Genomic DNA, 15591 nt, shown 5'->3' on the forward strand with positions numbered 1-15591 from the left:
GACGGCTCGCTTATCAAGACAGTTGACTTGGTAGAACGCTTGGAAGCACTACATACAAGCGCTCGGACCAACTTGAAAAAATAAAAATAAAAAGTCGGCCATTTTGAATTTTTTTTAATGCAGTTTGTTTTGTATGGGGGCCCTCTATGACATTTGGTCGAGCACCCCCCACCTATCTGGCACCGTTTAAAAGTTGCCATATAAAATAAAAGTGACCAGATTTTCCGCAATTGAAACATTTTTCAAACATTTTTTCCTTAGGAATCTAGGGGACCCCGAGTTTCCGGGAGCAAAATTTCAGCGCGCTAGAACAAACTTGAAAAAAAAAAAAAGTCGGCCCGTTTGAAAAAAAAAATGGCTGCTTCGAAAACTGCCAGGGTCCCTCTATGACATTTGGTCGAGCACGGTGATACGGTTTTAACACCCCCTGGCACTGATTAAAATAACCGACTTGGTTTCACATTACATCTCAAAACTTTTTTGTAGTAGAAGCGCACATTTTACATGTAATGTTTTTGATGGGATATATCGTTTCTCAAAATGATGAACAAAAGTGACGCAGCGATGCAACACCTAAAACCGTTGTTATTCTACTATTAGTAGTTTACTACATTTAACTGGCAACATTCAAGATGTAAGAAATGGCCACTTTGTTGTTGTGGTAGACCTGCTGCGCGATACAAATTTATTTCACTTCGTCGACAAACGTAATCAGTTTCGTTTAACGCAGACTAGATGGCAGCATACAATGCAGACTGTCATGACATCATGAGATGACTCTCCATTTACATAGCACGGGAGCCCTATGCGTTATTTTGTTATGATTTCTTGACTTTTCTTACAAGTCCTTAATTTTATTTCCCACTAACAAACTACCCACTTACCTTACAAGTTATCCTTTTTCAATCGACGAAACGACGGTAGAAATAAAATAAGATATTAAATTCCGGAAATTTTAATTCTAACCAGTTAGCAGTTTAGTTGAATTTATTGTACCTAAAGTCTATTTTTTATTCGGTAGACTAAAAGGACATTTCATAATATGAACATAAAATAACATTTCATAATATGAAATGTCATTTTAGTCTACCGAATAAAAAAATAGACTTTAGTTGAAGTAAATATACAACGTATTACAAAACGTGTCTAGTGAAAAGTTTATAGTCAGATGACGTAAAACTTCTTACAAATATTATCTATCTAAGCACATTATCATTTGAATTATTATATCAGTATAACCAAGAGATCAACAGCATATACTCGATGCTGGCTATTTCTAGAGAAACCTAAGAACTAGAACTTACACAAATCTTATTTAAAAACGGCGCTACACCGCACTGTACACTTTTGAATAAAATAAATAATACGAACAATATCAGTCAACAAATCACTTGGCATATTAATTCACTGCTTGCAGCACCAGAATAAAAATAATGGATCAGTCTTACATTTTATTTAAAAGAAGAATGCTTCCAGGCAAACTGAATGGTCCAAGGCGGGATCTAATATCGACCGCTCTCACGGCAAAGTAGTATTTATATCCTGCCATGAACTGTGTCAAAGTGCAAGCCATTGGCAACGGCAGGGCCTTTACATCCCCTATTTTTTTCCACAAAGCTGTGCTAGGTGGCGAGGTCGTTTCTTGGTAGGCATACAATTGGTAACTGGCTATTTCTTCATAACTGTCTTCTTGGTATCCTTCTATTTTCCAAGATATTACAATGCCGTTTTCTACTTTAGCAAGCTTCAGGTCGGGCGCTGGTGGCAACGCCTTCCAGTTGGGTGGTTGGTACTGTTTCATACATTCAGGCAGCGGGGCTGGATGCCTTATACCTTGTGGTCGAGTCATCCGCATCGTTCCGTGCGGCATCCTGACCATATGAGCAGGAGCAGTTCTTTGTCTTGGCCCTGGAATTAAAATAAGCCATCATTTAAATAAAATATTTAATATGTTGCTAAATAGTTTGAAGAAATTACATTGACTTTGGACTTACCGGGAGTTGGAACAGTTTTTAGCATGATCGTCTGGCCAGGCCTGACGTTCTGACCTTGAGGTCCGCTAATAGGTATGTATACTTTTCTAGGGCTGTTCACGCTTGGGGTCCTTGGGGCAGCTAGAAGGTTTTGCGAAGGGACAAGTCTGACGGGCGGCATTGGTCCCGTCCGGTTCACCATCTTCGTCGGAGGCTCATCGTCCGTGAGATCTACAGTTACGGATTGCATTCTATTGTGTGTCCGCTTCTCGCCTTTCTGTACGGGCGACACACTCTTGACCCCATTGGGAAGTGGACTTGTGACTTTGTTTGTGTTGACCTGTTGTTGAGGAGTACTTTTAGCTGGACTTGCTGGGACGAGTCGAGGGACTGGAATGGGCTGCGTAGGGGGCTTTTGTGGTCGCGGGCCTTGCGCCACAGGGTTCCGTACCTGTTTGTTATTATTGTTAACAAAATTATTATTATTAGGCATGCCGATTCCAGCCCTCCTTCTTTTATCAGTTTTATCTGACATTAGGACCTGCATGCCAACAGATCGCGTTATTTTCAACGGAACTATTGGCGCGTCACTCGCTTTCTTTACGTCTTCCTGTACAGACTTGAACACCACTTGGAGATCTCTGTTCTGTTTCTGAAGCATCATTGCTTTTTTCTTGTACTCCTCTATATTCTGCGTTAAAGTTTTAAGTTTGTTTTTGATCTCACTCAAATTGCTTCTGTCCAAGATGCTTTCGACTATTTTTAGAACGCAGAATTCTTCTAGCTCGTCCCTTGTCATGTCTACTAAATTCTTTTTACATGTTTTAAGGAAATTTTCAGGAATCAGCGGTTTCTTTATTTCAGCATCGAACTTATCGAACTTATTTTGTTCGGTTTTTTCACTGATGTCTGGTGACGTTGTCGTTACTATGACTTCTTTATCTGGGGCTGGAGCATCTGTAAAATAAACAAATTAGTATTTTTATAAATCATGTTTGTGACATTAGAAACATTGAATTTGATGGTACATAATTTTATTCCTAAAAACTATTTTTACCTTTTTCAACAACATCATCTTCTACTTTTTCTATAATTTTGCTATCGTTAGTAACTTTTTCGCTGTCAGCCGGACTTGCAGGTTTTGACTCTATCTGCTTTTCAACTTCTTGCTCTTTAGTAGATTCAATCTTGCTTTCATTACCACTGGTATCGTCATCTATTAGCATGATATCATCATCATCTTCAATGTTGATGCATTTGTTATCACTATTATCCGTGTTTGAATTTTTGGGCGCCTGCTCCTCGTCATCATCAGATAAAATGTCTAATGTATTTGACAATTTCAAAATCGGTTCTATTGGTTTATCGTTTTCACTTGCCGTGTTATTGGTATTGTCTTTTTCGTTCTTACTTTTTTCGTCTGATGATTTAGAGTCCTGCGACTCCTTTGGCTCATCTAAATCAATGATGTCACCAACTGACATTTGTTCTTCACTTGATGTTTTTTCTAAATTATCTGTTACTTCAGTTAGATCATCGCGGTTTAAGATAGGTTCGTCATCATCTACTTTTATTAAAGTGGTCTCAGCTTCAACCTTTTTAGGTTCAGGTTCAGTATTTTTGTCTTTATCATCATCTAAATTAACGATTACATCATCGGTGTTCTTGTCATCCTCAAGTTGAGAAACGTTCTGTTCATTGGGTAAATTTGTTTCAACGTTTGATTCAGTGATTTCAGTAGCACTAACAGGTGTTATAGAATTTATTTCAGTTTTTTCTTTATCGCTAGCGGTCATATTTGCGTCAACGTCCATACTTGTCACATCACTAGTGTTCAAATTATCATTTGCGTTATTAGTACTTAATTCTTCCTTATCAGCTTCATCGGTAATATCAGCAGCGTTCATTTTATCACAAGTATCATTAGCTTCTAAACGTATCAAATCAATATTTTCATCACTTGCATCATCCTCTACATTTTCCGTTTCCATAGTTTCTTTTTCTTCAGATGCAAGTGCATTTTCTGGTATTTCTGGCTTGGTCTTAGGTAATTTTATGTCACTGCCATCCGATTCTGCTTGCGCAGGCACATCAGTTGTTTTATCAGAAATGGAATTTAATTCCGAATTATTTTCTTGGGTACTAGTTTCTTCTATTTCTTTTTTTATTTTACTGTCAACCGATTCCGCTTGCGTAGGCACATCAGTTGTTTTATGAGAAATGGAATTTAATTCCAAATTATTTTCTTGACTACTGGTTTCTTCTATTTCTTTTTTTATGAGACTGTCTTCACATACGTCCGTATTCATGTCATCACAAATTGATGTTTCTTCATCCTCTTGTTTAATATTAACTTTTTCATGAAGATTAATATTTGAATCAACATTATTGCTAGACTCCTCTGTAACAGATTCGGTATTCTCAGTAATTTCTTGTTTAATATTCTCAATAGGACAAGGATGGCTAGTTTTATTACTGACATCGTCACGACTTGCTTCAATATTTGTCGCTTCCGTTTCAGTATTATTGCAGACCGTGTCAACAGGTTCTGTTGCATTCATGTTAATTTCACTCATGTCTTCATTTTGGCCATTTGCAGGACCGTCGCAATTAGCCTCAGTTTCATTAGATTTACTATCACTATCATGCTCTATATGGGTTTCCTCAACAGTAGTATTTTCACATTGAATATCATTTTCAGCAAGAGGCTGCGCAAGCTCTTCAATATTTTCAACCGCTTCTTTATTGAAGGAATTGTTTTCATTGGGAATATCTGTGGTATTACAATCGTTTGAAGTAGCTATGTTATTTTCGCTGACGGTAGTATCACCATTCTGTTGTAAAACATTATCTGTGTCAATAGGTGCGGCCTTATTCAGTTGTTCTATCTTTTGCAGATCATTATTACCTGTTTCTTCGGCTGCTCCATTGTCCTCTGTTGTAGCATCTCCATTGGGAATGTCTCCGTTTTGGACACCAATCAGAATGTCCGATACAGCCTTTTCAACATTGTCAGTAAGAGACATCTTTGTTTTGAAGTCTACAGAAGCTTCAGTTTCTAAAATTAATTGCATCGTAATTTATTATTTCATGTCCGTGGCCATGGAGTGGAATGTACACCCTGAAATGAAAACAAAATTGCAATTAGAAAAGTATTTCTAAATATGTATAAGTTATTACATTTGTGGACGACAACTAATAATGATACATTCAAATATATAAGAAATCACTACGCTACAATACATTTATTTATCATAATGTATCAAAATAATGATGTAATAAACACATCACTTTGTAAATTGTTTTGTTAAAACGATTGTCTAATCTAATAGGTAATTTATATTTGAAAAGATACCTACAAATCCTACAATATATAAAAAAAAGATGTATCAACATTATTAAATACGTTGGCCTGCCATCTTTGTACGTATATCATGTTACAACTTACAATTAATACCATTGTCAATAAACAACGGTGTCATATTCAAATACTTTGCTTGAAAAGGTAATGTAATGTAAGTCAGTTATTTTCTCAATACGGATGGAGTTATTGGCCACTAGATAGTAATTGGCCATTCTGAACAATAAGACTTCTCAATGGCTTGTGTCTTTCTGATTTCTTAGGAGTGGCCAATTACTATGTTGTGGCCAATTATTATAGCAGTCACTCTAATTTATTATGCCATAACAAAGCATTTTTTAAATCCACCTCATAATCATCTCATGTTTTGTTGTTTAATTAGTGGGTTTCTGAAGTAAGTCTGGCAAACTATGATGCTATACGTATTGTAAAAAAAAAAATACTTCCAACATTTTAGAAAAAGATACCTACTTATTTGAGATAAAATATAAATAGATAAGATTTTCAGTCAGACAGAATATTAGAAATTATAAGGGCAGTTAGGGTTCCAGGGTGCGATCCTATTAACAGTATTAACCCTTATCTTGGCATTGTAACACCCGTGATACAATGAACTTTAAAAAATCTAACAGGTTAACTTTATTACCTAACAAAATAATTCTGCCATAAATATGTCGAGCTACTCTCCTTTATTATAGAAAAAATTAATTAGTAATAATCAACATGGCGTCGCGGAAACAACAAATTTCGTTTCGTATTGGAAGTTTTGCACTTATTTCTTAGATTAATATGTATTTTCCCATAATCTACATTTTGATGCATTAACTATCTGTTAGTGCATACATATTTCCATTGCGGTCGAATTTTAAAACATTTAATACACAGAATCTTACACGAAACTGTTATGTATTATATTTGATACATTACCAAGAACTCAGAAATATACATGTCAAAAAGATTGTATTACATTTAATACATTGCCAAGTTGTCGTCAAAATAGGTTTACTTGTTTTTAAATATTTTTTATATTTGTGGGGTTACAAAACATGTTTCGAATATGTCATATTAGTTATCGTATTATTTGGTTACTGAACTTTGATTTTTTTAAAGTACTAGATGTTTTTTAACTGTATATTCGTACGCTGTAGCATTATTGCTACGCCGTAGCTCGTAGCGCGGTAAATTTTGTGTATGCCCAAAAATGCCCCCTAAGTAAAAAAAAAAAATTTTTTTGCTTTTATTTATTTGTTTACTTTTCCTTTGTTACCTTCTTGTTGTCGACTTTTTTGATTTGAAACTTTACGGGAGCAAATTTTTCACCCATGTGATAAGATATTCGTACTCGTACATATAATTTATTTTTACAGGTGTAATAGTCATCTGATGCTTTAGATTGCGTTTAATAAACAATAAATGATGATTTCTGTTGCACTACATGTTTTATTTTTATTAAAATCCACATTTTTCTTTTAAAAAGTAGGTAACTGATTTGTCGAGGGATTGGCATTGTATCAAATATGATACATATGATTTTCTGAAACTGGGAAAACTTGGATTTTTTTCCTTATTTTTTTATAGTCTAGTATGCACAATAGGTGACCAAAATCTAAAAAAATATTATATTTAAGATATTTTGAGCCTTGGCAAGATAAGGGTTAAGGGCATTTTTATAGCGCGAATATATATTATGTTTCTGAACGTAGATGTTTTGCTAAGTTTGTAATAAAGTGTTCTATGTAATTTAGTATTTAATATAATTCTGTGGGGCCTAGCCAAGATGCTAATCGTTTATGCTGAAATAATATGTCTCTCTGTCGCACTAATATGGAACTTGGAAGAGTGATACGATAGAGAGACATTGCCGTTTCGTTCGAGATTGAGAATCGTCCGATATTGGTCCGACCTTTGTTATTGGTACAAACATGAGTCTAAATTGAACGTCATGTCATAATATCAATTCGCGTAATATAATATTTTAGTATCAAATTACTTCGCATATGTAATAAGCATAACTTGACAGCATGATAACATTACATAATAATTAGAATATATAAACTAAAATAAACAAAGGGTTTACTCTATTGTTTCCCAAAAAGTTCTAAGTCATAATACTCATAATGTATTGTTTGTCCGCATTTTCGTTAGTCATAATAAAATTTATTTGGTTCAGAAACGCGTAACTTTTCAGGATTGCCATAAAACAAACCTAAGTAACCTAACCTATTTATAGGATAACCTTCAGGGTTCAATTATAGTCTTTGATAATTATCCCAGGTATGGATTGTGCTATACCTACCTATTAATTTTATTTAAATTCTTTGATACCTAGTTAAAAATAATGTTTGGGGCATATTTTTATATTTTAGGTTATTATCAAATCGATAATTATCAGGCGTAAAACTCACGATAATTATCAAGATAACTATCAATTATTAAATCCGCCATTTATATCGTGTAATGTCAAATGTGCAATAAAGTTTAAATTAATACGTACATTTTGTATTTTTGTATATATTATAGTATTTCATTTATAGTATTTAAGTAGGTACCTACTATTTAAGCGTAAGTATATATGATTGTTTTAATTTTTGGATATTTTCAATGAAATAAATTGTATTATATATATGTGTTAAAACAAGAAAGACTACGCAAATATAACTATAATGACGATAATACTTGTAATTTATCTGAAATACATCAAGGTTAGGGAATGCAATCTCGATCTCGCAATTTCGAGATCTCGCGAGATCTCACACGAATTTGCGAGATTCAATCTCGTTGATAGGGAATCTCGATTTATGTAATCTTGGTCGAGATCTCGATTAAAATTTTCGAGATCTCGAACGAGATTGAAAGAGTGATCTCTGTGAATTACTTTGTTTTGAGTAATCTTTTTACCTTAGATTCATGTTGTTCAGGCAGTACTATTGTGTGTAGCCAGCTTTAGCCGACGATAATAGCACTGTGCGCCACATTATCGTCTGTGCCGAATTTATGCGGAATAATGAGCGAGCGTTTTCTGCTGTTGGCCTTTTTGCAACCAACAGGTGCCGCTTGGCCGACAATACCTTGAGTATCCTGTTTTTTACGAAATCATTTTCAAAATGCTGATTTTCTAAGTCAAACACGTTACAATTATGTATAATTAAAAATAATAATTACCAGTTTTTCTTACCAACATGATTACGTGCTACATAGAGCTAAATAAGAATTATCTTGTTTTAATAAAAGTAGTTTTTTTGTTAAATGTTGATTCAATTTGTTGTTTTTATTTTCAATACATAACATGGTGTACCCTAAATAAGTAGTGTTTACAGAATTCTAGAGTTTTTGACCAGATTAGCACATTTTTAATGGCACGTATTTAACCGGTCATCTAATTAATCGAATTTGGGTAGTTAAAAAAAATAGAAATAGGTACTAAAATTAATAGGTTGGCAACAAAAACGGAGCCTTAAAATATATCAATATGAGCTGTATTTTAATGCCGTTACAGCTTTTGATTATTTTTAGGCAGGTACCAAGTATTTATTTGGCAACTAAATTATTATATTGGAGACCATTTATGAAGCACAATGTTAAAAAGAAAACTGCTGTCCATTAATTCAAAAATGAAGTTCTTTTAAAATATTTTGTTTGGTCATTACACGGTCAACCTAACACGCTCCTCCTCGCTTCGCTCGTCGTCGCACCTATCTGTTGACTCTGGCAGAACAGTCAGGGGCGTATTTTGAAATTTGGCGCCCCGGGCCAATACGTTTCGCCGCCCCAGAAGTCAAGGAAGACAAACAAAACGCAATCCGCTAGGGGCGGCATATGCCGCCCCATGCCGCCCCTGAGGGTTGGCGCCCCGGGCCATGGCCCGGATGGCCCTAGGGTAAATACGCCCTTGCAGAACACGGTGGTAACTATTGAAATTAGTAATTAAAAATTGAAAGATCTAATGGTATAATGGCCATTAGGTTTTTCATGATTAGGAATTTCGACTTATTTAAGTATACTGACCATTGCGTATTGGTAAATTAATTTGAGGTGTTTTGTGTAAAAAGCTAAAAAGTGACCAATATTCATTAAATTAGTTAAATTTCGTGTTAAAATACTACCTAGCTGAAACGATATGCTCAATTATAATTACTTAGGTGTGAAGAACTAGATGACAACCAAGTTCTATGATCGCTTTACAATATTAGTTGCCAATTTATTATTTTAGACGCCAACCTAACACTTCAAGTTCCCTATAATATTTTTGGGTGGTTTGATTTTGCTGCCAGTTTTTTTAATAATATGATGCTTATATTTGAGGCTAATATAAATTTTTTGGCGCAAAAATATGCACAGCCAAATTATATTATTATATGCCCAATGAAAGTTCCTGTTTAATATTTTAGTTGCCCGGTTAATAATAAGCCATTTTTAATTACTTCTTGTATAATCTCGATCTCGTCGAGATTAATCTCGATCTCGAAAGTCTGACGATGACGGTCGAGATCTCGAAACACCCTATCTCGATTCAGATTTTTCGTGCGAGATCGCGAATCGCCAATCTTGGTGCGAGAATGCATTCCCTAATCAAGGTATCCGAGAACATTATAGTCACAGTCACAGACACCGGGCCCAAGTCAGCAGTTGGTTTGAATCACAAAGGGCGTGGCTCCACTCCATATATGTCAGATGATCAAGCCGTCGGCAAGTGCTCGGTTGAAACATTTTATTATTAATTTAAACTCCAAGAAAACGTATAGGTACACTGTTCTGTTTTTAAATATTATAAAAAAGTTATAAACTGAATTAACATTTAAAAAAAACAATGACCTACAATTTGAGAAAGTAACAATTTACATACGTAATTACGTAAATAAATAAATGAATTTTGTGATATAAAGGTAAATATCTTGTGACAGGAATGACAGGAAAACGAAACAATGGAGCTCCTGGCCTATTACAAAATAAAGAAACTGACAGTGACATTAAATCATGCGAAATACGGCTTGTTTAGTTTGCAAAGCCAAATAAACAATACTAAATATTCAAACATACAGAACAAAGAGAAATAACCGTTACGAAAAACCTGTTTTTGGAAGCTTCAAGTCTGTAGAAACAACAACAAAACCATTAAACGTCAAATTATTACGGCAAATGGAAAATATACTTACAATACAAAGCTAGGCAGATAATTGAATTATAAGTATTATAAGATTATAACTACATTGATTTGAAGAATGACTTCGACGGGACACAAAATAGTATTTTGTCAACGTCAGCAAAATCGTCAATGACATCAAGAAAAAAACTATAGAAAAGTCAGAATAATGAAAAAAAAAAACCCTAAATACAAAGAAAAGATAACACGTGTTCTCGCAAAATGTTCAATGTTTTATACATTATACGAAAAGACATCAACTTTTCGCTCCAGGTTTAACCTGGTAAAATGACAATACCTCATTTGAGCCCTTGCTACACGGTCGCCGACGAGCCTTCTAACCGTCTGACCTTGGTCTGACCTTGGTCAGTTTTGGTCAAATTTTGTTGGAAACAACTGTCTTCACGGTCCGTCCAGACCAAGGCCACGCGGTCTGAGGAGCTTGTCGGCGACCGTGTAGCAAGGGCTTTATAATAAAATCGTTTTTAAGCAAATCCGACCAAGAGACAGCGAAAAATTCGATTTTTTATGTTCGCGGAAGATCTTCAGGTACGGTGCGGCGGGTACCACCATATCCTAAAAGTCAAAAATATTCTTAAAATTTTAGTACTTAATAAAAATAATGTTGTTGTGGTTTCATGGATAGAGTCTGTGCGGAAAGAGGAGTCGTGAAATGTATGAGGGGCCCAATACATTCCACGACTCTTCTCTTTCCGAACAGAGTTTACAAGATTAATACAAGCTACCCGACGCGTGTTATTTTTTAACAAAGAAATAAAAAAAATATGAATGAACCAACAGAGAGGAAGTTATATTTCAAAAAAATTAAACAACAAGTAACGTACGTAGGTGAAAAATATTAGATAAAAAAATTAAAAGACATCACCTATTCATCAATATAGCAACATTAACAACAACAACCTACGTAGACCCAGAAAATTCAACATGGCGCCGTAGAATACCGGAATAAATTCCCCACTCAACAGTCTACAAAATGGTGCAGGCTGATCGCCATGTCGATAGAAACGTAGTCGTCGCGCTCTATCGCAGCGAGGGGACCGTTGGAGGGAGCGAGATAGATTGCGAGTGAGCGCTCGGTTGAAAATAAACACGAATGAGGTGAAGGTGGAAGTCGGAGCGATCGAACGGAAAGTCGAAAGCCTGTGTCGAAGTTGATGTGTCTCATTTTGATGGGTATAAAATGTTGAACCTAAAGAACACATTCAAAAAATGTTTTTTGATGACACCAATGAATGAAAGATGACAAAAGGGTTTGACAGATGATATGCGAAACATAAATAAGTAAACAGTAAAAAAAGTAAAAAAAAAAACATTTTTTTGGTCGAAAAAGTAGTTGTACGCTAAATCTGAAGGTTACAAAAACTTGGATGCCTAAAAATATAGCTACGCCTACGGGAAAAGATGAAAAAAAAACTAAACTACAAAAAAATTTACATCTGTCACGGAAGGTCACAAAATTAAACAGAAAAATACTGTTAAAAATACTTATTTGATATCTAAAACAATATATGTATATAAAAAAAGAGAAAAGAACCCAGAAAAAACTAAATTTAATAATACCTACAAATACGTTCTATAAATATATAGCTACAGCAAAGTGTGAACGCAAATACATTTAGGTACATTCTAACTACTGTAGGTACTTAAATCTATTAATACCTACCTCAGATGCCCTTGAACAAGAGAATCGAGAAGTAGGGAGAGTAATCAAGAAGATGACAAACAGCGCCAAACAAGCGTCCACCCGCACGGCTGTTGGGACACTGACAGCGCAGCAGAAAGAGAAGAAAATGGCCGCCGCGGCGACACAGGCGGCACTCCTAAACCCGTGGCAAAAACTCGAACTAAAAACAACAGAGTAGCGCAGCGCAGAGACAACCCGTTTACTCCCCGTCATTGCGGTCGGCCGCAAGCGAGCGAGACAACTCTATACCGTTATCGCAGCGAGGAAACGGCGCGGCGAATCGTTGGAGAGCGGCCATGAAGCGCGCTCTGTATTGCACGTGTACTCTGTGCAATTTGTACGTACTTAAGTACACGCTATCGAAGCGGGGTCACGTTTCATTCATTCGAATGGTCTCATTCTCTTCTGTTCTACTTCTAGCGGGTTATGTAAACTTCTTGATGACGTCATCTGTTTATTTAGCGTAATGATTTACAGATTTGATTTATGGCAAATCAATTAGTTCATTATAATGAGGAATATGAGGATACATGATATATGGAATAAATAGGTATCAGTGATTAGTTGATGACAGTTCAGACCTACATAACATAAATTGCCACGTGAATAATTCTCCGTGCCAGCGTCAATACCAAATCGCGTTATTGCTAATTCAAAATGGCGGCCGGGTCGAGTTCAGTTCTAGCCTTCTGGCACTGGCTCGAGCGACGTTGCCGCTTTTACGGAAAGCGTTGTCGGGCCGGTCCGCATTGCCGGTCGTTTGACTACTTCCCGAGGTCTTCCGAGCGTTTCCGAAGCCAGCCGAAGGGGCTTCAATACGTCAGCGATGAAGATAATATTAAAGGTTTAAAGAAATAAAGAATATTGACTGAGAGTCTGACACCTGCCTGACGTACCCTGAATTTAATAAGAGATTATGATGGAAGACCAAAAATAAACCCAAGATATTTTACGCACGGTAAGACAAAAAAAAAATAACACAAACCTTATCTTAATTATAGACAAATTAGGAGTTATGATATGACTATGACATTAATCTTGATGAAAATGATTAAGTACCTATCAGTTTATGTCCCAACGCCAAAAATATAAATAACCCATAAACACGTGTGATTTTTTATTCAATATCATTAGCAGAATAGATTAGGTAGGATTTTAAAAAAAATTGGTACTTATACTACCACCGAAAGTAACAAAAGAAAACCCAAGAAAAATACCTTGAGGATTTTTGTCCCATAAATCAAACTATAAATAAAGACAAATAAATTCAAAACGGCAAAATTAATCAATCTCCTTTTCATATTCTTAATTACTTACAAAATAAAACATAATTCCCTGTAGGATTAGCGTAACCAATTAAACTATTATGGCAAAATAATTTTATCGAGAAATTCATAACACCACTAGAAACGTCATGGGAGTTCAATGCTCTCTCCGAATCTCCGGTGGCTTGCTGGATGCCGCTTGTATAGCGCTCAGCATTGACCGGGCAAAATCAAAATAAAACCCTTCAATCCAAGGGTCGAGAAAGGAAAGGGAACATTGTAGATGACTTGAAATCGCAGCGTACATCAGTTCTGTAATATGTAGTTCGCTCGATACTCGCAACTAAGATGTGTAGATTACTTCAAAACTCTGCATAAAGAAGACTTTTCGTCAATGCAGTGTAACCAAAAATTCAGGTCTCGCCTGTATGCTTCTAAAAGTTGTTAACGGTGACCCCGAAACAGAAGTTCCATACCCGATGGAATTACACTTTATAAATTGTATAGCATAACGAGTGCAAAGAGGGAGATGGCTAGATGCTTCGCCATTGCATTGGCGTAGGAGTGAAAGGAATGACTGGTTGTTTGCGCAGCGTCAGCGGAGCGTTCTTTCGTACGTCGATGGTTAGATGTCAAAATGGCGGGCGTTGGCATTTTTGCTAAATGACTTTATTTTGATCTTTGTACATCTATTATTTCCTTTTTTTCGGGAATCCATTAAGTTTGTATACAAGTTTTTGTTTGCTTGATATTGTTCTAAAATAATTTTTTAAGTGTAAAATAATAAAAAACATTTTTATATGTATGACTTGTACGAGTCTTGCAATGATTTTGCATATTATAGTAGATGCGCATAAACTCAAGAAGGTCTTACTCAGTTAGCTTTAATTTTATAAGCATTATTTGGATACATTTAAATTTGATACAATTATTAGATCAGAATTCAAGGTCGTCATAGCATTAGACGGTGATTACAGGACCTAATAGTCAATTAGTACAGTGCAGCCCAACAATTTTAGAAAAATAAAAACTTATTAACATTCTATTTAATTAGCAGGTCTTCCAACTATCTGTCTGAAGACAGAAGAAGAGGGTAAGCAAGAAAACAAACACGTGCTCCCAGAATAGATTAGGATTAAAACAGATAGTAAAAACATTGAATTAGCAGTGTATTTAGCGGACCAGCTGCGAAACCTTTGGCAGATAAACAGTGCTCGCTTGGCATGTAATGTGCCAGACTGCCAGTAGAGTAGGAGTACCGTTGGCAGCGTTGCCAACCCCACTACGTAATCACGATCACGACTCAACTCGGCATGCCATTATCTAAAGTCTGCCGCGCACTGAGTGGCAACGTCGCTTCTCGTTCTCGTACGTCGAAATACCGATAACGCGCCGCTGCCATTTCGCTACTTTATACTGCGCGACATTATAAGAACTTATATATTCTCATATGTCATCGCGCTGATCGCGCAGTATAATACGATTAAACTTGAAGTAGGTACTAATAAAAAAATAAAGGTAACCGCAAAATTGAATTTGCATAATTATTTTTGACAAGTAGGTATATATTAATAAATTATCTGTTCCATATATAACTCTATGGTTCCAGCAGTACCTACTTCTAGCTAACGCGATGACAAAATAAAGAATAATTAACCAAAATAATGCGACTAGTCACTAGTGGCTCTGTGTGCTGTAGACCTCGCGAGGATAGCTTTAAAGTACTTTAAACTCTTTAAAGTGAATAAATGTATGGCTCCGCCATTTTGAAAAAATAATAATTAAATACTGAATCGACAAAAAAATAGGTATTTAGTCACAGAATCAAGTAAAAAAAATAGGTAGACCTACTACCAAATTTTCATGAGAATCGGTTGAGAATTGAGACCTTTACAGGACAGGAGAACATCCAGACAAAAAGAAAGCATTTTTGCCCAAGCTGAAACGTAGACCTTCGCTAACGCTCGGTCAATTAAACGTAGACCTACGCTGACGCTTGGTCATAAAAATACAAAATGAGAACACCAGAATTGTGGGTAGTTCAGTTTTGGAGTCAGCCGGCATAACATAACCTGAAAACAACAACAATGAGATGAAAATGAGAACTTACCAATAGCCATAAAATCCTGGACGGAGTCTTAATTGTG

General features: G+C 35.7%; 1 protein-coding gene across 1 annotated transcript; it reads right to left on the minus strand.

The window, feature by feature from the left end:
• Positions 1-1121: 1121 nt before the first annotated feature.
• On the minus strand, positions 1122-12259 carry LOC134651909 (activating transcription factor 7-interacting protein 1). Its single transcript, XM_063507013.1, has 4 exons — positions 12159-12259; positions 3031-5094; positions 1995-2930; positions 1122-1908 (listed from the first exon to the last, which is right to left on the minus strand). The coding sequence occupies exons 2-4, from the start codon at positions 5045-5047 to the stop codon at positions 1445-1447; spliced, it is 3417 nt and encodes a 1138-aa protein (XP_063363083.1). The 5' UTR covers positions 5048-5094; positions 12159-12259; the 3' UTR covers positions 1122-1444.
• Positions 12260-15591: the final 3332 nt, after the last annotated feature.

This window comes from Cydia amplana, chromosome 11 (assembly GCF_948474715.1).
Source record: "Cydia amplana chromosome 11, ilCydAmpl1.1, whole genome shotgun sequence".
In the NCBI taxonomy this organism is placed as follows: Eukaryota; Metazoa; Arthropoda; class Insecta; order Lepidoptera; family Tortricidae; genus Cydia; species Cydia amplana.

Excerpts from the sequence above, each read along its gene's own strand:
- LOC134651909 (XM_063507013.1), bottom strand. The coding sequence starts at position 5,047 with ATGCAATTAATTTTAGAAACTGAAGCTTCTGTAGACTTCAAAACAAAG. Across the intron at positions 2,931-3,030 it reads AGATGATGTTGTTGAAAAAG|ATGCTCCAGCCCCAGATAAA; the intron begins GTAAAAATAGTT and ends TTTATTTTACAG. Across the intron at positions 1,909-1,994 it reads AAAAACTGTTCCAACTCCCG|GGCCAAGACAAAGAACTGCT; the intron begins GTAAGTCCAAAG and ends TTTTAATTCCAG.